The sequence below is a fragment of the Talpa europaea genome (assembly GCF_964194135.1).
Source record: "Talpa europaea genome assembly, chromosome: 4".
Taxonomy (NCBI): Eukaryota; Metazoa; Chordata; class Mammalia; order Eulipotyphla; family Talpidae; genus Talpa; species Talpa europaea.
The window spans coordinates 128,751,973-128,774,629 of record NC_140070.1 but is presented as its reverse complement, the minus strand read 5'-3'; the positions used below and the strand labels follow the sequence as shown (position 1 = coordinate 128,774,629).

At 38.3% G+C, this 22,657-nt stretch overlaps 1 protein-coding gene across 3 annotated transcripts in view; it reads right to left on the bottom strand.

The window, feature by feature from the left end:
• USP25 (ubiquitin specific peptidase 25) overlaps positions 1 to 18,259 on the bottom strand; it is a gene marked incomplete at both ends in the record, with an annotated part of 108,903 nt that extends 90,644 nt beyond the window's left edge. For all 3 annotated transcript variants that reach the window (XM_084232510.1, XM_084232511.1, XM_084232512.1), the window contains one exon: positions 18,215 to 18,259. In XM_084232510.1, the coding sequence (XP_084088636.1) occupies positions 18,215 to 18,259 (45 nt within the window). The remainder of the gene's footprint in view (positions 1 to 18,214) is intronic.
• Positions 18,260 to 22,657: the final 4,398 nt, after the last annotated feature.

Sequence of the window (22,657 nt, the reverse complement as noted above, 5' to 3'; positions counted from 1 at the left end):
TCTCCATTCTGGCTCTGGTGAAGTCTTTCGCCCCTGTGCCTCTGGCCTATATCTTGATTCTTCCCTACTACACTAAACTTCCCTTATTAAGAACCATAGAACAACTTCCCAAAAACTGTAAGACAGAACCATGAAACAGAGTTTGATGATATATTTAAAAAAATAAAACCTTGTCACTAGAAAAAAATAGGGTCCTCTGAAATCTTTTTTGAAAATGTTTGACATTGATGTCAGTAATAATTTAGTCAAGAATCATTAACTTATGGGCCTCCCCTGGTGGCGCAGCGGTTAAGTGCTGGGCTACGAGGCTGCCCACAACCTCAGCAGCGCCAGTTCATTCCCCGGCCATCGGCAAAGGTCCCACCAAAAAAAAAAAAAAAATCATTAACTTATTTTAAAACTATTGGGTAAAAGTTTGATGAACAAGATAGTTGCTCAGTTCCAAACCCTCTTGCAACAAATTAAAAGGGAAAAGAGCAACTCTATTATATAAAATGAAGAAACCTAACAGACACCACCTGTAAAGAATGGTGTAAACTTAGTATTAATGGTATGTATGCCTTTTGCTATGACACACCAAGATAACATCAGCTGTGCTATTCCTGTGAAAAAATGCAAAACTTGAATCTAATATAAAGGAAACATCAGATAAATCCAAATTGAGGGACAATTTGTAAAATAATAATTATTATTAATAATTATTATTATTACTTTGTTATCTTCAAATATCTGTATCATTAAAGACAAAGGATGAGTTTTCAGATTAAAGGGGACCGATATGACATGAAAAGCAAAGGCCAGATTGAATTTCATACTAAAGATATTATTGGGACAACTGAGTAAGTACAAATATGTATTATTGACATTATGATGCTATATTAATTTCCTAAATTTGATAACTGTATGGTAGTTACATGAGAGAATATCTTTTGTCTTAGAAAATACACCATGCATTTAAGAAGTAAAAAAAAAAAATTGCACTTTCTCTCAATAACTTGTTATGCAATTTCTTTGTACAGAATCTTGCAACTTTAAATTTGAATGCACTTCAAAAGAAAGTTTTAAGATTCTGCATACAGATTTTATGTCAGAACTGTAATATGTGCATTTCAAAACACGCACGACAACTTAAAGGTGTATATACATCCAGAGGAAAAGGCTCCTAAACAAATTACAAAATGAAATGAGAAAATCATAAAAACAATTTAAAAGTTAAGTTTGAGACAACCTAATATAAATACCTTTTACAGAAACTACATGTATAAATTAAAATTTATACTCAGCTCCACATAACAGAATCCCAACTAAACGGTAGCTTTAACATACTGCGGTCTTTTTTTTTAATCTAACATGAGACTAGAGGTGGACAGCCCAGACCTGTATGGACACTCCCGCTCCCCATGCACAACGTGATAACAAGGATTTAAAGTCCTGCTCTCTTTCCATTGAGTATTCTTATGTGTGACATTTATCAAAAGTTTGTCACGCCATGCCTCCTCCAGTATCCTGACCAAGTTCTAGGTGGGCTTAAGAAATGGCAAAGACAAAATATGTCTGCTAAACAATGCTGCTTCTTTAACAAGCTCCATCTAGTCATTTCTCATTGAGCAAAACAAAATCATATGGACACTCATCACTACAAAGGAGATTGGGAAATGTATTTTTCAACAAAAGGCCACTCTGAAGAAATCAGGGTTCTGTTAGTAGAGAAAAGGGAAAGAATGCATACTGAGGGGCACTGGCACTCTCCCAGGCCATCAATGAATTTTCATTTCCATAAAAATCTTATTAAGAAGTTGAGACAACCATGGCTATCTAACAATAAAGCACATAAACAATCATAAACAATGCCAAGAAGATTCAAAATAGTTGAGTAAAAGAATTGAGTTGCCAAACATACAGGGTTAAACAAAACAAGATTCCCTTTAAATCTGTCAACAGGGCCTCCCTGGTGGCGCAAGAGGTTAAGACGCAACCTATGAAGCTTACCACAGCCACTGAAGCACAAGTTTGATCCCCGACCAGGGAGCTACCCACGTGGCGCAGCAGACCTCTCCTGACTCACCCACTACTCCTCTTAGCAGTGTATTTCAGTTGATCTGCCTGTTCTGTTCCCCTGTCTCTGGTGAATCCTCTCACCCCTTGCACCTCTGGCCTGTACCCCTCTTCTTGTATGGAAAAATAAATAAATCTTTAAAAAAAAAAAAAATCTGTCAACATTTCTACTTTCATTTAGAAAACTATTAATAACTAGCAGTGGAACCATGACTAAGTTATATAATAGCCTACATTACAAACTACAGATACATAAAAAAATTTACAGAAATTCTGCTTATCTAAATGTCAGAACATAAAATACTTAAAAGGTTTTATAAGTCTACTTGTAAATCTCACCACTACCAGCACACCCAACTCAATTCTTTATAGAGACTATTAAATTCCTCAAATTATTCAATCAGGGGTCAGGAAAAGACTGTTGACTGCCTCCAAAGAAATCAGTCACTTTTACAAATGTTGTTGGTTGTTATTTATAATGCTGGGAAAATAGGAACAAATCAAATGTCCCTCCAAAACAGGGATTCTTTTAATGTACCCAAGAATGACCTTATGAGTTTGTTAATAATTAAGATTACAGGTTCTACTCTTGGAGTGTGTGAATTCCAGGGTGTCTAGGTTAATGCTAAAAGACCTGCAATTTTAATAAATATCTCAAATGACTTTGATACAGATGATCCTAGAAGTATAGTCTGAGCTAAGCAAACAGCTGTTTATTTTTAAATAATGATTATATGACCCATATAGAAGTTATCTTTAAAATATATTAAGCTAAAGTGGAAGAATACAAAATAGTATATGAATATTTAATGAGTACAAGGTAAAAATGTAGACAGGGATACAAAACCCAGAAAAGATTACAGAGTAGGTATTAGATTTCAAATTCTCTCCCATCTTTGTTATTCATATCCTTTGCCACTTTTGACTCCCCCCCACCCCCCACAAGACGTATTTCCTTGCTGTGTTAATGATAGGCTTGACTATGTGACATGCTTTCAGTAATGGCATAGAGCAGACAAGATGCAAGATGACTCGAAAATGTGTTTGCATGGTTGGGTTTGCTCTCTTAAATTTCTGAAGCTTACATCAGAACAAGTACTAGGTAGCCACTTGCCCTGAAACACTAAGATTCATGTGAAAAAGAGTCACCCAGCCAACCTGAAAATCTGCGATAATATTTTGGCATACCACTAACTTCTGGAGAGGTGTGTTAGGTCAAAGTTGACTGATAACAAAGTACAATAAGAACACTGAATGTTTTATGGAAAAATATCAACATCTTTGGAATTATTACGGTGTGTTTGTTACTTAATAATTTTCTGTAAAGACAGCTAAATATCTGTAAAGACAGCTAGACATCTCTCTAACATGGTTTATAATCTCATTAATTTTGAATGAAAATAAAACAATGAAGAAAAAAGGATTGAGGTGGGGACAGAGGACTAAGTAGGAAGAAGAAAAGGTAAAAGAATTTCCTTAGCAAGTTAACAAGCAAATTAAAGAGTCCAAATAAGTGAGTGATGAAAAAAATCCTGTTTACGGCAGAGATGTCACCTCATTTGAAAAATCTCCCGTGTGTTATTAGCATCTTCCAGCTGTGCTCTTCCGGTCTTTAAAAGTCTGTGCCTTCATTTCTTGATTTCACTTTTTTGTTGCTATTTCTTGTTATGATTAGGACCCTGGACTCTTTTTAAGGTTTGTATTCAACAAGTGTCTGGTCTGTGATACATGCACCCTGATCTTCCACTAACAATGTACTGTACATGCTGTCCTTGACCGGCAATTTCATATCAAAGGTACATCCGATCTACTTCCATCTCTAGGAGCTCCTTTTCTGAGTTCTGAGGTCTTCCTAGTATGGATTTCTTACCTACTAAAGTACAAGGAGGTGGGTACAACTTATTTATACTAATGGATACTGACGAACCGAGAAGGACAAAATACAATTCCCAAAGAGATTCAGTGGTCTGCAAATACCACAAAAATCAATGCACAAATAAGCCAACTCTATATATAAGCCTTCTGATTCCCTCCTCAATGTTATTTTTATTGCACAAAGATATCCTTAAGTGCCTACTTTGTTTAAAATATAGGACTATATACTTGAGGGAGAAGAAATTGGTAATTTCAATATAAATTATCGAAGGGTTTCACAGAAATTCTTTCCATCACCAACTGACCCTATCAGATGTTGGGTCATTTCAAAATCTGTTTCAGTAAAGATGACAGCATATTAAACACTGGTATAACTTCTTCAAGATGCCAAAAAAGAAGAAAAAAAAAAAAGAATCACTGACTTAAGTCAAGCAAAGGATATAAGCATTTTTTATGCTCTTGATGTATGCCAAGTTCTATGGTTTCCAGTTTATCATTTTATTTAAATACACATATACCCACATTTGTGCATACATATGTGTGTGCACACACACACAACACCCTAAAAAGTTACTCTCATTAATTTATATGTAACAGAGACATCCTAAGATTAACAAGTACAGAGACAGGAATGAAAACAATTTTTTCAAAATATGAAGCCTACGCCTTTTCCAACATTTTCTCTATGATATCTGATACTGGAGATTAAAGATACTGTGAATAATAGAATTAGGGCAAAAATCAGCTACTATGTTGACATAAATTACTTAGATTATAGTACAAGAAAACTGGAACCCTGCTGACAAGACTTTGTGTGTTACAAGTTTTTCTGACAAGGCAGAAAAGCTTTTTGTGTTAAGGGGTGAATGATCTGTAAGTTATTCATTGGGCCCTTTTACTGAATTTTCAAACATAAAATTTGATTCAGTAAAAGGGTAAGAAAGTCAAAGGTTTCCACTTGCAGAGTGAAAATAAGACAACTCTTTAAAACCCACTATAAAAAAAAAAAAACACACATTTTCTAGTAAAAGGGAGAGGGGAGAAAATTAGGTAGAAAATCTCAAGGCCTTCCTTAAAGTTCAAAATCACATGCACTAAGGCACTGACAGGCACTGAGTAGAAAGCATTTCAAAGTTACCCATCAAAGGAAGAATTAATTTATACTACTGTCTTTAAAGTGTACAACTAAGGGCCTCCTTATGGCACAGGGGTTAAAGTCTCAGTGCTATCAAGCAAACACCATGAGTTCAATACCTGGCCAGGGAGCTAACCCACATGGTGCAGGAGACCTCTCCTATCTCACCCGCTGCTCCCCTCAAAAGTGTATTTCAGTAGATCTGTCTGCTCTGCTCCCCACTCTTTCTTTGGTGAATCCTCTCACCCCCGTACCTCTATGGCCCACACCCCAATTCTTATATGCATAAACAAAGTCTTTTTTTAAAAAAGTGTACAACTAAAACACATCTATTTTTGCAAATACCTTCTGTATATACCTGATAACACTAAAATGCCACGCTTCAAGTTATATCTTACCAATACAGGAAAACCCCAAATTTCATTGGCAGATAATTTCAAGTACATACATCCATAGCTCTCTGCAAACCCTATACCTGCCTCTAACCAGATACACATACACACACACACACACACACAGAGGGCAATGTGACCTTTCATTTCCCTTCAAGTTTGATATTCCATGAATTCTCTGAGAAATTTTCCTATACGACAATCCCTATCATGGTTTAAAAAACCCTGTACATGCCACAGATATCTCTAGGTTCACCTTGCACTACTTTTCCCGTTTCTTCTTCTCTCTAGTTTTCATTTATGGTCTACAAATTATCAATCCACTTCCTAACTGAAAGATCTTTGTATATTTGGTTGCCTTCTGTTAAGATTAGGGATTCTCCTGGCACTCACCACAGATTATAATGTACTAGAGCTAATCACCAGACTGTAATGCCCAAGAGAATACAGACTATTTCTCTCACCACTGTATTGCTGGTACTTAGCACAGTGTCCAGCACATGGTAGTCACTCAATAAATACTAACTAGATTTTCAGAGGTGATCTGGAGTAAGTTACATCATAGGGCTAGAAAATATCCACAAAAAAGAACTAACTAATTTTGTTGGAGATGAGAGCCAAAAAACACTGACCAACTTTCTATACACTACACAGAAATTCACAAAAAGCTTAATTTCCTAGTTGTGGTCACATCAATCCTGCTGAAAGTAAGCATATAGTTAAAAAATTTTGAAATTCCCAACTGCAAATAATCTATACAGTGATACCATGAATGGTTTGAATATACTGTATTTCTTATGGCCACAGAGTCAAGGCTTTGTCTTTTTTGGGGTTAACAGCACTTAAAGATTAAAATAATCACATACTTTTAAAAGGAAAATGTATCCATTGATAAAAATCTGAGAGCATCTTTTTATATTTCTCACTGTTTATATTTAGGTTTAGAAATGCCGGAAGTCTAGATTAAAGTATTTTCCTACCTTTTAACAGAATTTCAAAGCTACAGTATTAAACATTCATTTAATTCAAGAAAAGGTAGGGGGAGGGGAAAAAGAAATAAAGTAAAAAAGGAGATATTTTATAAGAAGTAGCAAAGAAAAATAGGTATATTTGGTCCTCAACAAATGTTTGTTTCCATCCTTCCTCACCTTATAGTTCATATTCATATCTACCAAACCTTCAGCCAATATAACATCTGCATGATGTCCATACCAAAAGAACTTCCCATCCTTATTAACTGGTAGATAAAAAGAAATACACCACAAGTAAAACTCTCAATACAATTTTCCCAAAAAATATTGCCACACAGCTCTATAAGCCAGGTTCATACAGACTTAAATACATGTCCAGGCCAAATAAGAACGCAGCACCACAAACATGCTTTTTCTATGGGAACATGCATGCACTGTGAATTCCAAGATCCAATTTGCAAAATCTTTTCGAACAGTATGTTTATAAATTAGATTGCCTATATCTAGGAAAAGATGTGGGTGGTAACCAAAACTTATGAATCATCAAGTCAGTTCCTTGAACTGTGACCTCTGTAATTTAAACATGTATTTGATTTCATGGTAGTAATCTGATTCCTAGTACATATTTTGTCCAATTATGTGTCACAATTTCTTAAAGCAAATAGTTTTTAGTCATACTAATTACATATGTAATTCACTCTATTAGAAACGCAATCTGATATAATGTTAGGTTTAATATAGCAAATGCTCGATGCCACTTTCTTTCCTGGGTTCATAAAATGACTATCTGTAGAATTGTCCCAGGCTGAGGCACCTCAGCAAACTGTCCCACTATCCAGTGGGCTTCAATTATAGCCTCTCCAACAAGAAATGAATCTTCATTTCTTCTGGGGAGGACATTTCCCAATCTTACAATTACCTTTACTCTTTATAGTTACCTTTATGCTTTAGGAACCAATCATCTGTTAATTTCTTTATGTTAAACTTTCCTGTTCAATTATGTGGTTTCTGTGTCCGAATTAATCCTTACTGAATGAGGCAACTTCCTTAAAAGCAATTTTTGTATGCTAACAACATATTAATGATACAATGCCACACAATTTGAGAGAATAAATCTCAGAAAAAATTAGGAAGGGAAAATTAATCATATAACTATCTGAATCCTACAATTATGATGTGCTGAGCACTTAGAGGAAAAGACAGTAAATAAAATCCACATTGGAAAAGAAATAGTAACACTATCAACTATTTGCATTATTATAATATATATAGAAAACCATAAAGATTCCACTAAAAAACTATTAGAGACACTAATCAATACAGTCCAGTGGAAAGCTACAGAATCAATATGAAAAATTTACTGTAGTGTTCCTACATGCAAACAACAAACTGGAAGAATTAAAAAAAAAAATCCCCCCAAATTAAAATCCAAAGAATACACTTACCAAAAGGGGAAACTACTGTATAACACAAACTATAACACTTTGTTAAAAGAAAGCAATGGCAAGATATTTCCTGCTCATGAATTCTAAGAGTTAATGTTGTTAAAGTGGCAATCTTTCCCAAAACAATACATTGATTCAATGCAATTCCTAACAAAGTTTCAATGACATTCTTCAAAAAATAGAGTAAACACTCCTTAAACTTTTATGGAACTACAAAAGACCTACATAGCCAAAGCAATTCTGGCCAAAAAAATAAAATTAAATTAAAAAAACCCCAAAGGTATAACACTACCAGTCTTCAAACTATACAGCCAAAGTTACAGTAATCAAAATAGTATGGTATCAAAATAAAAAAAGACACACATCAGTGGAAGAGAATCGAGAACCCTGCAATAAACCCATTTATATACCAGAAAGACAACAAAATAGTTAAGAAATGCACAACAGGCAATTTAAAAACCTGAAACTAGAGATTATGAGGGTACAAAATTGAACTTATTTTAAATATACAAAACTAGGTAATAATGAACATATGTGACTAAAGCATTCTCTCTTAAGATAGCACTTACAAGAAGCAGAAAATCAAAAACAAAACTGGGAAAACTCCCACTGTTGAATATATTGTGTTAGCAGTGAAATTTTACCACACTGTACACTCCAAATGTAAACAGTTTCAATAAATGTACTGAAAGTTCATATAGCAAAAGCAGGCAAGCTCACAGAAAACTTGCCCAACAGCTAGGCCTACTTGTTACTGTCTATTTACCCAATAATTCTCAAATTCTTTTTATTATTGTAATATGCTTTCAAATACTAAAAATTTTGGCAGCACACTTGCAAAGGTTTAAAACCCTCAGCTTAACAAAGTACAACCACCCTATGAGAGGTAGAAATAATTACAACACAATTATTCCCTCAGTATAATAATAATGTCGTGTTATCTACAAAGGCAGTTATCACACTGCACAGCAGTATCTCACCCTCCTGACTGCCCAGGCACTAACACAAGTTCACAAGGCAAATGTGCATATGTTCTAATAAATAATATTTGGCAGTAACTTAAAAGTAAGCTATGATTATTGCCTTTTATTCACATCAAGTGTATTTACACTAAATCATACAATCACTTCAATATTCTGCTTGAGAGACATTACAATAATTACATTGTATTTACTGAGTTACAGCAAAAAAAAAGTTTTAAATTATTATCAAAAGACTGGAAGCACATCTACAACTACAACAAAAGGCTGAAAACACTATCATAAGACAAAGGTTAGTCATCGCCTGAGTACCACAATACAAATATAATGTAGATGACAAAGGCAATGAAATTTACTCCCAAACTTTAATAATAACTTAACACAAGAATAACCTAATAGACATATATTCATTTCCTTGGATGAAGTTGCAAGTATGAAGTTAGCTTCTGTAAAACACCAGCATCCATCAAATTAAGTTAAACCTGTTATTTTGATGGTACTATTTTCATAGTTTTGGTTACTGATTTTGGTTTTATTATATATGAACTATACAAAAAAAAAGTAAGCCTATTGTATACTTATGTAAACATCAATAAAACTATGATGAAAATACTAAACTTTGAAGGTGAGTCTCTGAAACCTGTTTTCCTTTAGGAAGTTCCCAATTCAAAGATTAAAAATACTGTCATCAGAATAATAATGGGGAGGAAGAACCTTTCAATAAAGTGGCTCCAGATGGGAAAAATGAATTTGGAATCTACTCAAGCAATATGCAAAATTCAAAACCAAGTTGAATAAAATTTAAATACTGTAAGTAAAATAAGATAGATGGTAATAAAAGATATCTTGATAAAACATGGTGTGCATAGTCAAATAATAAAAGCAAACTAAATAAATGAAACTAAATTGAGTTTCTATTCATAAAACACCAGAAAATGAGTAAAAAGATATACTGAAAATAGGAAAGATATTTACAAATTATGTAAGGAGGGAAAAATAGTATTTAGACAATAAGGAACTTCTTCAAATAAAAAAGAAAAAGAGGAAACAACTCAAAAGAAATATCAGACAAGAGAAGAAATTTCACAGAAAAATTCTCAATTGTCTGTAATATATAAAAAATTAATTAATTTGAATTCTACCAAACATTCAAAGATCTAATATCTATCCTCTTCAAACTTTTTCAAAACATAAAAAAAGGAAGCTTCCTAACTCCTTTCATGAGTCCAACATAACGCAGACACCAAAATGAGACAAAGATAAAACTAAAGCAAAAACAAAAACTACCAAACAACATCTCTGATGAAAGCTTAGCAAACACATTCAAACATATATTAAAAAGATGATACACCACAACCAAGTGGAATTTACTCCAGGATGCAAGGATGCTTCAACACACACAAATCCATCTATGTGATTTGATCAAATGAACAAAGTGAAATATAAAAAGCTTATGTTCATCTTAATAGGAGGAAAAATGATGAAAACAATACCACTTACAAGCACAGCAAAAAGAATTAAATACTTAGGAATAAAATTAACCAAGTGAAGGATCTGTACACTAAACAAGATACTACTGATAGAAATTGAAGAGACAAAGTAATGGAAGGACATTCTATGCTCAAAGATCTGAAGAATCATTATCAAAATGGCCATTTTACCTAAAGCGATGTACAGATTCAATACAATCCCTACAAAGATTCCAATGGCATTCTTCACAGGTATACAATAAAAACTCCTAAATTTCTATGGAACCAAATAGAACATGCAAAGACAATCCTAAGGGAAAAAAAGGTCAACAGAGAGTGCACATTCCCTGACTTCACACTATACTACAAAGCTACAATAATCAAACAGTATGGTATTGGGCGTGGGGGAAAATAGGCACACAACCTAAGTGCTCAAGGATGGATAAGTGATTAGAAGAAATGGTATACAGACACATTAGAATATTACTCATATGCTGCATTCACCGCTCCAGCCACAATCGCACATGCTCAGGTAAGTCAGTACCATCTTTCTGATGTCACCAGCAAAGATGGAAATATTGTCAATTCTTTTAATTTTGCAGTCTTACACTGAATGAAATCTGAGTCCCAATGGGGAAGGAACCAGGAAATCTGTAGGGTGAGACTAGGAACCTATTCGGTGGCACGAAGAGTATCCACTGGTCCAAGAGGCCTGTACAGAAAGCACTTTCCTTCAAAAACTGGAAATTTTAAACCTGAGGGCTGCCTTCAGTTTCCTTTCAATCCCCTTCCTTAGCCCTGATCTACCTTTAAAGTCTTTCACTAAGACCTTATGGAGAATCTTCCTGCTGAATCACCCAGGCCAGCTCAGGGGCCTCTGTGAAGGGCACAGCAAGCGCCACAACTCCAGCCTGAACTTGCTTCTGAGCTCCACCTAAAAGAAATCATACATTTGATTCTGCATGTATTCCGGCATGAATTATGACACAAACTTACGCATATATGAGTATACAGTTGGTTTCCGCATCACTGTTACCATAGCAACGGTCCTGGCCACTAAAGATTCTTCATTCCTGGTCCTTCTCTCCTTCCCAACATCTCTCTGGCTTCATTAAGCACCACCGAGCTTTTGGCTCTGCAGTCACTCTCCACCTCAGGCATAGTGTTACTCTCAATCCCACCGACTTTCAGACTGAACAGCACTAACAAAACCCAACAAATACATATTATTTTTTCCTAGTCCAAAGCAGTGTCCTCTTTCCTGTCTTTAGAAGGACCAAAAACCTTAAGGAGACTCTTTCTCTGCACAGTTGCTTCCCTTCTCACAGTCCACCCCATCCTTGCCACTGGCTCTCCAACTTATTTCTGAACTTCGAAACCAACCAAACTCTAAACTGTGCAAGTATTTTTGTATCCTGTACAATAAAGTGTTAGTAATAAATATTTATCTTGTGTGTGCAATTTATTATTCAATAGATAAATGTTAATCTGAGGCAAGGAGAAAAGGATTTTCATTTTTCAAAAGTAAAGTCTTCTAATCAGGTGTTAGTTTAAAAACAATAAAAGGGAAAACTGTGTAATTTCACTTTATTTTATGAGCGTATAAGCACTTCTCCCTAAAATGTTCTACCACAAGAGACAACATCTTTGTTTTGCCTTTTCAGACTTGAGAGTATGCAGTTACTTTTCCTATTGATCTTGCAAGAATGTAAAGCTAGGTAATACATGAGAAACAATTATTTATAAACTATTCAAAAGCTGACTAATGAGCACATAAATGGACATTAAAAACCACTAATCATTAGGTAAAAAACAAGTTAATAATATACATGCACTACACACATACTCACTAAAATGGCCAAAAATAAAAACTGTCAATACCAAGTGAGGATAAAAATGCAGACCACCTAGAACTCTCACACATTCCACTGGGATTGTGCAATGTAACCACCACTTTGCATAACCATTTAACAATTTCTTACAATTCCAATCCTATGTATTTTGCCCAAGAGATTTGCAAACATGTCTAGTGAAAGACAAGCTGATATATGTGCATATAGCAACCTTTTTCATATTAGAAACTACAAAGAAGTTCACAATAGGTAGGAACATGTTTACACATATTTTAGGATAGTTATATAACAAAATATTATTAGGCAATAAAGTATTGATATATGCAACATGGCTCAATCTCGCAAACATTTCACTGTGCAAAAAATGTGAGATGCAAAAAGTAAGAATGTTATGATTGCATTTATGTGAAAAGCTAAAACTGATCTATAGTGATAGAAATCAGATCGGCAGTTACCTAGACCAGGCAGTAGGGGGGATACGGAATGGTATTTATGTTATAGTTTTACAGTGGAATTCTTATACATTGTTAATCCTAAATGACAATTTCTGAAAACATTATATGTGTTGTTTTAAAAAAATTGTTATTTCTTACTGGTATGCACAAATGTAATTGAATTTTTACACAAGCCAGCTATTTCCTATATTTTCTATTTTAACACTTTTACAGTGATAATTCTGTATTTTCTATGTAAAAAAGTCATGATATAATCATGACAGTGTCATTTCTAATTTTGGCGCCTGTTAATTTCATTTTTTTCTTGTTGTATTTGGTGAAACCTCTATTAAATGTTAATTGGAAGTAAGAATAGTGGGTACTGTTATTTTATTGCTGATTTTGTTTTTTTTTAAGATTTATTTATTTACACAATCAAGAGCTGGGGTATAGGCCAGAGTTGCAGGCAGTGAAAGGATTCACCAGGGACAGAATGGGGAACAGAACAGGCAGACTGACTGAAACACACTGCTGAGGGGAGCAGCGGGTAAGTCAGGAGAGGTCTGCTGCACCATGTGGGTTGCTCCCTGGCTGGCCAGGGATCGAACATGTGCTGCATAGACTGTGGATTGCTTCAGAGTGTGGTGCTTAACCCCTTGTGCCTCCAGGGGGGCCCTTTATTGCTGATTTTAAAGAACAGTTCCCTGTTTTGGGAACTAATGTGTTAATAAAGTTTGCCTGTGTTAGTTATACAAGCTAATATGTTAGTGGTTTTTCTCTAAAGAAGTAAAACATATCACAAAATTTAAAATAATTATACTCGCAGCCCTCCCTGGTGGTGCAAGGGATTAAGTCTCAGCACTAGGAAGCTATCCACTGCAGCACTATTTCAATCCAGACCAGGGAACTGACCCACAGGGCGAAGCAGACCTTTCCTATCTCACCCACTGCTCCCCTCAGCAGTGTATTTCAGTCAATCCGCCTGTTCTGGTCCCCACTCTGTCTCTGGTGAGTCCCTGCACCTCTGGCCTACACCCTAGCTCTTGTATGCATAAATAAATAAAATAAATGTTTAAAAAAAAAATCACGATGGGTGCATCAAACTTAGCAAAATTCCTAAACACAGTACCTAGTAACTGCATCATGTTATCTAATTATTTTTATTATTGTATTATTAAAACATAAAGTATCATATCAGTTTATTAAAAAAAGACATTTGATGAAGAGTCAACTGAAATATGACTTTCACATTTTAGGACTACAATGAAATGTCCACATTTTAATGAAACAATATATTATCGACACTAACATTCATTCTAGCATTATTCTGTAATCTTAGCTAAAGAAAACAGAGTGAAAAAAGAAATATCAATTGGCAATAAAGTGGTTGGAATAATTACTTGCAAATGATAAGGACTAGACACATAGACTATTGAAGAAAATCAACCAAGTGTTTATCACAACTCATGAGACTTCATTAAGAAGGCCAGATACAATGTTCGTATATTCATCAAAATTAGGTGGAAAAGGGGAATCTGTAGCTGGATCCCTATCTCTGCCCAACCCAAATCTTATCCTATCATAAGCTACTTAGTAATAAAGAATGTTTTGTCAATTAAATCTCAATAAAAAAATTAAGATAAAGTATTTTATACAATGTTTACAGTAGCTTATATGTTGTCACTTGGAATATGATATTGTGTTTTTGTAACTTTAGATGAACCTAAACTAGAAAAATGCTACATTGTTTTAACTAAAATACTGTCCCAAAATATAGTCAGTATCATTTTTTTTAAAGTTTATTTATTTATGCATACAAGAGCTGGGGTACAGACCAGAGGAGTGAGGGGTGAGAGGATTCACCAGAGACAGTGGGGAACAGAACAGGTATATTGACCAAAGTACACTGCTGAGGGGAGCAGCAGCCCAGTCAGGAGAGGTCTGCTGCGCCATGTGGGTTCTTCCTGGCTGGCCGGGAATCGAACTCGTGCTGCAGAGGCAGACAGCTTCATAGATTGCTTCTTAAACCTTGCACCACCACCACCACCAAGGCCCCGTGTATCACTTTTTAAATTTGGTTTTAACTCTTAATTTGACTAATCTGTGATATCCTTCCCACCTAAACCCCCACCATAGAAATTAAGTGAAAGCTGACTGTAGATCTGTAAGATTACTTCTGCCTCCACTCTTATTGTTATCCTCCTGTCCAGAATAAATTCATGTTTAGTTCGCTAATCACTTGGACCTAATACAGTTGTTCATGTCGAAGCATATGAACTTTAAGGTTTTAACAGAAAATTCAGAGGCATTTAGTCATTTGCCAAACATCATAGAAAGATGATTTAGTTCCAACCTATATCTAAAAAGTCTTTTTTCATGACACTACCTGCTTTCCAACAGCTGTCTGGTTTGCAGTCTTGTTTCTCAATAATATTAAATCTTGACAGGGAATTAACATAACTACTGAACTAGCAATCCTTTTAGCAAAATGTTCACTCATTTCAGTCATCAAATATTTACTGAAACCTACTAGGTGCAAGGGACCGTTACAAGTCTCAGGGAAAACAAAAGAGGTAAAGCACCAGCCTTTAGGAACTTTTTATTTTATTCAACTTAGAGGGATGCATTTAATGTAAACAGCATGTAGCTCACTTCAATCTATTAATTTGGTCCTTGGGAGGAAGCTTTCTGATGCTGCCTTAAAGAATCCTCATTTGGAACCTGCACTTATGTACCAAATGTCAGAGATCTAAGGATCCTACACATAGGTAGGATAACAAAGAACAAAGGTTAAAGATACAGGTTGAAGACCACAATTAGGGAGGATTTAACTGTAGCTAATCCGCTGCCAATTCCACCTCACTTGGATCTTCTAAACCTCAGAACAGTAACTCTCTCCACAGCTGGTTTTTTTTTTTTTTAAGATTTATTTATTTAAGCATAAAAGAGCTGGGGTACAGGCCAGAGATGTAGGTGGGGGGGGGAGGTGAGAGGATTCACCAGAGACAGAGTGGGGAACAGAACAGGCAGACTGACTGAAGTACACTGCTGAGGGGAGCAGTGGGAGAGACAGGAGAGGTCTGCCTCGCCATGTGGGTTGATCCCTGACCGGCCAGGGATGGAACTCTGCAGAGGCTGCAGATTGCTTCATAGTGTGGTACTTAACCCCTTGCGCCACCAGGGAGGCCCCCTCTCCACAGTTTTACTACTTCTTGTAACTCCCTGCCAAACATGACCAATCAAGAAAAGACCTCATGAGAGAAGAAGATAGCCTGCTGCCTTATACTGTGACAAGCTACTTTGTAGGTAAACAAAAAACAAAACCTATGAAAATTTTGTGGTGCACTGCTTTTAAAAAACAGGATTAATAGCAATCAGACACTCTTGGGGGGGAGGGAGACTTTCAATTGTCAGAAAATAGTTTATTCAAAATTGGTATTAGACATGGGCATACACACACTATTTTTAAGGAAAGCACAAAAAAGGCTAAAATAGTGTTTATGAGATATACACTAGACGTCTCTAATTTTACTGATAATTCATAAATTTTCTAAGTGAAAACTGAGTTTCACTTTTGTTTCTACAGAAATATGACGTTCACTTCCTAGTCAGTAGTTTCAAAACTACTTCCTACTTACTCACTTGGGTAGATTTAAATCTATCAATTTGTTTCAAGTAGACGGTTCAAAGTATTTGTACTCACATACAAATTTTTCCAATAGTCCTAATATAGGTAAAAAAAAAAGTAATAGTACAGTAATATGGAAAAAAAAATTTTAATTTCCTTTAAAGGCACATAAATAACATTGAAGTAAAAATGCATTATAGTCCTTAAAAACTTTCCTCAATATTAGGGAAATGATCTGACACACACACACACACACACACACACACACACACACACACACACGAAAAGCATCATAATGGTAATATTTTGGATACAACTACCCCCTTTATATAATGAGGGGAGTGGGCGTTATTAAACTAGGGAATTTGAAGATGAAACTAGGAATTTGGACTTGACTGCCACGATCACTGACAGTAATTTGATTTCTGAGCTTACACTTTATAAACTAGGCAGATCTGCATTATCTGATTCTACACTAAAGAAGTACTTCAGTCAAAAATCAATTTTAAAAAGCACACAAACTTGTTGCCTTTCTTTAAATTTGAAATGTGAAAAATACCAGCCATTTTTTCCACTTTCAAACAGACAGGCTTTATATTCAACACCGAAGAGAACTGCAAACACACACGACACCAAACCTATTAAATACTGCTTAGCATACATACACATGACTATGATAACCCTCTCTTAAGTATTAACACTTTATCACATACTCCATATCAAAAACTCGATGTTGCAGGTATTCAAAAAAGAATAGAGGGAATTAGGAGACAAACTGTTTTAAACGCTCATTATGAAATCTAAAATTATTTCACTGCAAAAAAATAAACTGCAATCTGTAATAACTTTCTAAAAGTCACCAGTAAGTTAACACACCAGTGTTCCAAACACAACTTTCCCAAAGTGCCTAAAATAAATGATGCACTATCCTTGCTTTCCAAAATTTCTGAGCATCTTCAGTTCCCCTCAAGTTGTATGATAAAATTCTAAAAATAATCTCAAAAAACAAAATTCAGCAGGTTGTGAGGATATACCTAGGACACTTAAGACCACAGCCCACATTCCAGAATCAAGACCAGGTAGGTAGTCTACAACTACAGCCAAGCTACGATAGGGCGGGGCATTCATTACTTCATCCAGATAGACCAAATAACAGCTCTGGATGCTGCTTACCCCATAATTCCACACGAGCACGACCACCGCAATGTTTTCCTTTGGCCCAAAATGCTTTTCACGTAAATGACCAAAAAAAAAAAAAAAAAAAAAAAAACCACGAAAAACCTAAGTCATAGTCAACACTCTCCAGCCATCAAGCCATGATACTGCACTTGAGATTCTGAAATCAGAGTCCAGAATAAAAGACGCATCTCCCACTATGCACGATGCAAGATCTAAAGTTTCACCAACCTGCGGGGGTGATCGGAGCCGTGTCTGCTTACGAGCCACCCTCCGAAAGTGACTGAGGCAAGAGTAAAGGGTAAAGGATGGAACAAGGTCAAACTTAGGGGACAAAGATTCCTAGAATAAACGTGGCCAGGGAGGTTTCCTTCCTCGGGGCGGCAGTTTCTATTTCCTGAAAAAAGAAGCAGAAACAGCACCAGGAACCCAGCAATTCCACACCTTCCACAGAGCTCACCTGGGCACCTGCCCCAGGCCAGCTGTGGGCGTGCGGCGGAGCCCCTTCTGCAACCCAGCAGGCCTCGCACGCGCCTACCCCCCAAACGCAAAACGTGCTCAGAAGGGGTGACAACGGGCGACTCTTTCAAAGCCAGGACGCGAAGGAGAAAGTTGAACGAGGATGCCGAGGAGAAGCGCCGGCATGTGAGCGTCGCTCCCCACCCCGGGCACCGCCGGGCACCTGAAGACACTCGGCCAGAGGAAGCGGATCGCAACCCGCTAACTAACTACAGCCCGCGGCCCCCGGGCGAGGGGCGCGGGGCGGGGGCGCGGGGGCGCGGGGGGCGCGGGCCGCCTCACCTTCTGCGCCGCGCTCTGCTGCAGCACGTTCTGCTCCACGGTCATGGCCCCCGCGGCGCCGGCGGCGACTCGGGCGCCGGCGTCCGGGTCCTCGCGCCTCCGCCGGCCCTGGCGGCCGCGCTCCGCCGAGCCCCAGGGGGCGGCGCGGGCTGCGGGGGAGGACGGCGCCCCCGCCAGCGAGGCGCGCGGGCGATGGCGGCCGCCGCGCTCGGGCGGCGCGGGCAGGCGGGCGGGCGCGGGCGCGGGCGGCGCGGGCCACGGCGGCGGCGGCCCCACGGCAACGCGCGGCCGCCTCAGCGGGGCTCGGCCGCCGCGGCCCGGGCCATGGGCGGGCGGGAGGGCGCGAGCGGGTCGGGCGGCGTCGCGCGCGCGCTCCTTCGCCGGCCGCCCGCGGGCCACTGCGGGGAAGGGAGAGGGGACGGAGGGAGCGGCCGGCCGAAATGGCGCTGTCCTCCTCCCGCCGCGACTCCTCCTCCGCCCCTCCCCGTCCCCAACCGCCGTCACGGCCCCCGCCCGGCGGCTCCGCCCCCGCCGGGCCCCGCCCGCCGGCCGTCCTAACCCTACATTGTGACCCGCGGGGCGGCGGGGCGGGGCGGGGCGGGGCGGCGGGCGGGGCCTCCACAGAGCCCCGCCCCCGGCCCCGGCCCCGGCGGTCCCCGGGTGAGGCGAGGGCGCGCCGGCGGGCGGGGCCTATGAGCCACCCCGGAGGCCGAAGGCGCGAAGCCCGTCGCGGGCTCGCAGAGCCCCGAGTCCAGGCGGGGCGGGGCGGGGCGGGGCAGGGCTGGGCTGGGCTGGGGGCGTGGCCTCCGCGGAGCCCCGCCCCCGCCCCGGGCCCGGCGGTCCCCGGCTGGGGCGAGGGCGCGCCGGCGGGCGGGGCCTATGAGCCACCCCGGAGGCCGGAGGCGCGAAGCCGGTCGCGGACTCGCGGAGCCCAGAGTCCAGGCGCGGCGGGGCCGGGGGGCAGCGCGCCTATCTGCTCCCGGGGCTTGTCCCAGCGCCCACTTTCCGAGCATCTCCGAAACTAACGTTTCCGTCCAGGCCCTGTCCGTGTCCCAAAATGACGCTGGTTCCGAACTCTGGCGCCTGTCTCTGTCAAGCGCGCTCCCCTCGACTTTCTAGGAATTTCACAAGTAATAAAGTTGTCCGAAGGGAACAGTCAAGTGTGATTTAAGAAAAGGGCTGTCGGAAGTTCTTATCCTGCCATGTGCTTTAGTCCTTAATCATTACATAGATGCGTATTGACATTTCCCCTCTTTGTTCATTCAAACATGTGCCAGTCACTGCTAGGCTTGGTAGAAAGGAGATTTATTTCTAGAAGACAATGTAAGTAAATGAAATATGACCTATGCAGCAAACAGCGTCAAAGTATCCCTGCTTCCCTGATACTTAACTGTAACATCTCTGTTGCCAAACAATTATTAGAAACTACCATGCATGGAATACTTGCCTAAAAATGAGATTGTACGGAACAGTTAACAATCAGGAGGCAATCTATAGCATCACACATTACCTTGAGTTTCTTAAAATAATCCAGGAATAAGAGATGAGGGTGTTGGGGAATGAAGGGGCGGAATGATACTTGCATATTGTCATATACACAATAGGCTCATTCGAATCCGTGTGTAGTTTTAAATCCACTGACCAGAAAAGCAAGTTTGGTGAACGATAACTGAAACATCTGGCTTTTATTTTATAATCATGAATCATAGTTACTCAAGACTTTGTGATAAATCTCTGCACTTTGCAATCATGCACCTTATTAAATATGTTTTGCTGACGTTTCATTTTTTTTCCTTCAATCTTCGTATTTATTTGCTCATTTGATTTTGACAACTGACAAGTTTTTATTGCTAGCTTATGTTTTTGTCAAAAGATCTTTAAAAAGTTGTAAAATCTTTGGGAACCCAGAGTTTTAGGAACAATGCAACAGTCCTGATGAAATGCACAATTTTTATGAGAATACTGAGACCCAAAGAGGGTAACTTGTCAAAGATAACATAGTAGAGCTCATTTTATCTCAGTTATAGACCAAAGTTCTTTCCAACATAGCAACTTGATGTTTCTCTATTGTTATGGATTTTTTTAATCTATCCCTTTTACAACATTTGAACTTAAATGGTTTTAAATTCAACTTAAAATTCTAGTATACACACACACACACACACACACACAAAGATACTAAAGTTTAGTTTCAAGAATTTGGCAATAAATATTTCTCTGAGTAAAATTTTTTAGTCCCACAAAAAATATATATCTTACTAACACCAGATAATTATCAAATGAAGATCTTTATAGGGTAGTAATGCTTGCCCACTTTTACCATTCCTGATGGTTCCCTATTTACTAAAAAAAAATTAAAATTAAAAAAAAAACTTGTTTTGTAGACTCTGAGAAGAAAATTTCAAGCTTCCTTATAGAGATTCTTTTTTTAGAAAGCTTACAATTGGAATTAATAATTAGAGAATGCAAATTTGAGAATTTGAAATAAATTAGAAGACCCATTGCCAGATTCCCTAATTTTTTTCAAAAGCATGTTCCAGTGTCATTTCTCCTGCTGTCAATCAGCCCTAATATGAGTGAGTATTAGAATTAGACATCCTCAGGATATGATTTAAAAATTGCTTAACTGTTGCATTACTTTGTATAGAATCACTTGTTCCTTTTGCCTTGAACATTCACAAAGGCATCTTTGACCCTGAAGATGACTTAGAACCCCAAACCCTTTCTTATTTCTTAGCTTTCTTCTCTTTCTATAATAGTAGGAACATATCCCTGAAATCATCCTATTAACAGAGAAAGCTACATATATACAAATTCCAAAAAATAACCCAAAGTTGGGGAATGCTTGCTTGGTGATTTAGGGCTAGTTATCTGAACTTCTGTATAATTCTTGCCTATGTGGTCAGGTACACTCCTTGACTTCTATTACTTGGCTCTCAATCCAGGGAAGACTACCCTTGCATGTCCCATGATCATAAGTCATCGGCTTCAGAATGGATTTGGCCAATGAGAGGCATAGGTGGGGTTTTGAAAGATGAGAGAGAGGATATTTCTTTTTGTCTTTTTCCCTCTCCTCTTGGATGTCATCACCTTGAGCTCTATCTCTGTGATGGTTCCAGCTCACATCAGACTGGCCTACACTGTTTCACATGATCCCCCTGGTAAGGAAGATTCCTGACTCTGGAAATTTTGCCCTCTTCCATCCTTCCTCCAAACTAAGAGTCATAATTATTTCTTGCTATTGTCAAACTCTAAATTAACTCACTGTCCTCATCTGACCTTTCAACTCTTTCATTACCTGTAAAACCAGTTGTTTTAATTAAGTATCCCTTGACTTGAATATTTAGAGTATTCTGTTTTTCTGACATAAGCGTTACTGAGGTATATTCTATGGGTCAGTCTGTCATCTGTAAAATGAGAATAATAATATAGGATTATTTTGATGATTAAACAATTAAACACATGTAAAATACTCGAACATTGTTAGGCACAAAGAAAGCAGAAATAGTTGTAGCAAGGTGTGTGCTACTACTGTAATTAGGGCTTTCTTGTGACCTGTAATTTGAGAAATAACCATTAGATGAATGCAGAGGACAATTAGTCAGTTGCTCTTGAATAATTCTGAATCTAGGAAAACACAAAAAGCAGAGCTAAGTGAGGTCAGTTTACAAAATGTGATGATTTGGGACTGTCCCATTGACATTTCTATAATAGCTCAATACATCAAATCATGTACAAAAGAACTTGTTTAGTCCTAGGCAGTCACTTTGCCTCCAGTTTCAGACCCTGGATGATTATTTGTGTTCTTACATAGATAGTAAAAAACGGGTGTCAATGTCTTTAAATGTCAATGTCTTTAAATCAGAAATTTATTTTGGGGCAAAGGATGCCAGTAGCAACTAGAAAAAAAAGGAAAACAATTTAAATATTAGGCACAAGTTCTACTTTTTATTGTATTCTGCAAAATGATGTTTATATTGAGTGTATGCTCATAAGAGTAATTAAAATGAATTTATATGCAACTTTTTAAAAAATTTCCTTTGCTACTTTCTAGACTTTCAGAAGGCCTTTCAGGGCTTTCAAAATAATTTTTCTCATAAAATAATGTGTGTATGTGCATAGATAGATAGAATAATCTGCTATTATCTCAACATACTCTCTTGTTCTTCTTATCATCAGTAACAATGCATGAATTTTTTTCTATGTGGAGGTTAATTAAATATTTCTGTTCCGGGCCTCCCTGGTGGCACAACCTATGAAGCTATCCACAGTCACTGCATCATGAGTTCAATCCCCACCAGGGAGATACCCAGATGGCGTAGCAGACCTCTCCTGACTTACCAGCTGCTCCCCTCAGCGGTGTATTTCAGTTAGTCTGCCTATTCTGTTCCCCACTCTGTCTCTGGTGAATCTTCTCATCCCCCGCATCTCTGGCCTGTACCC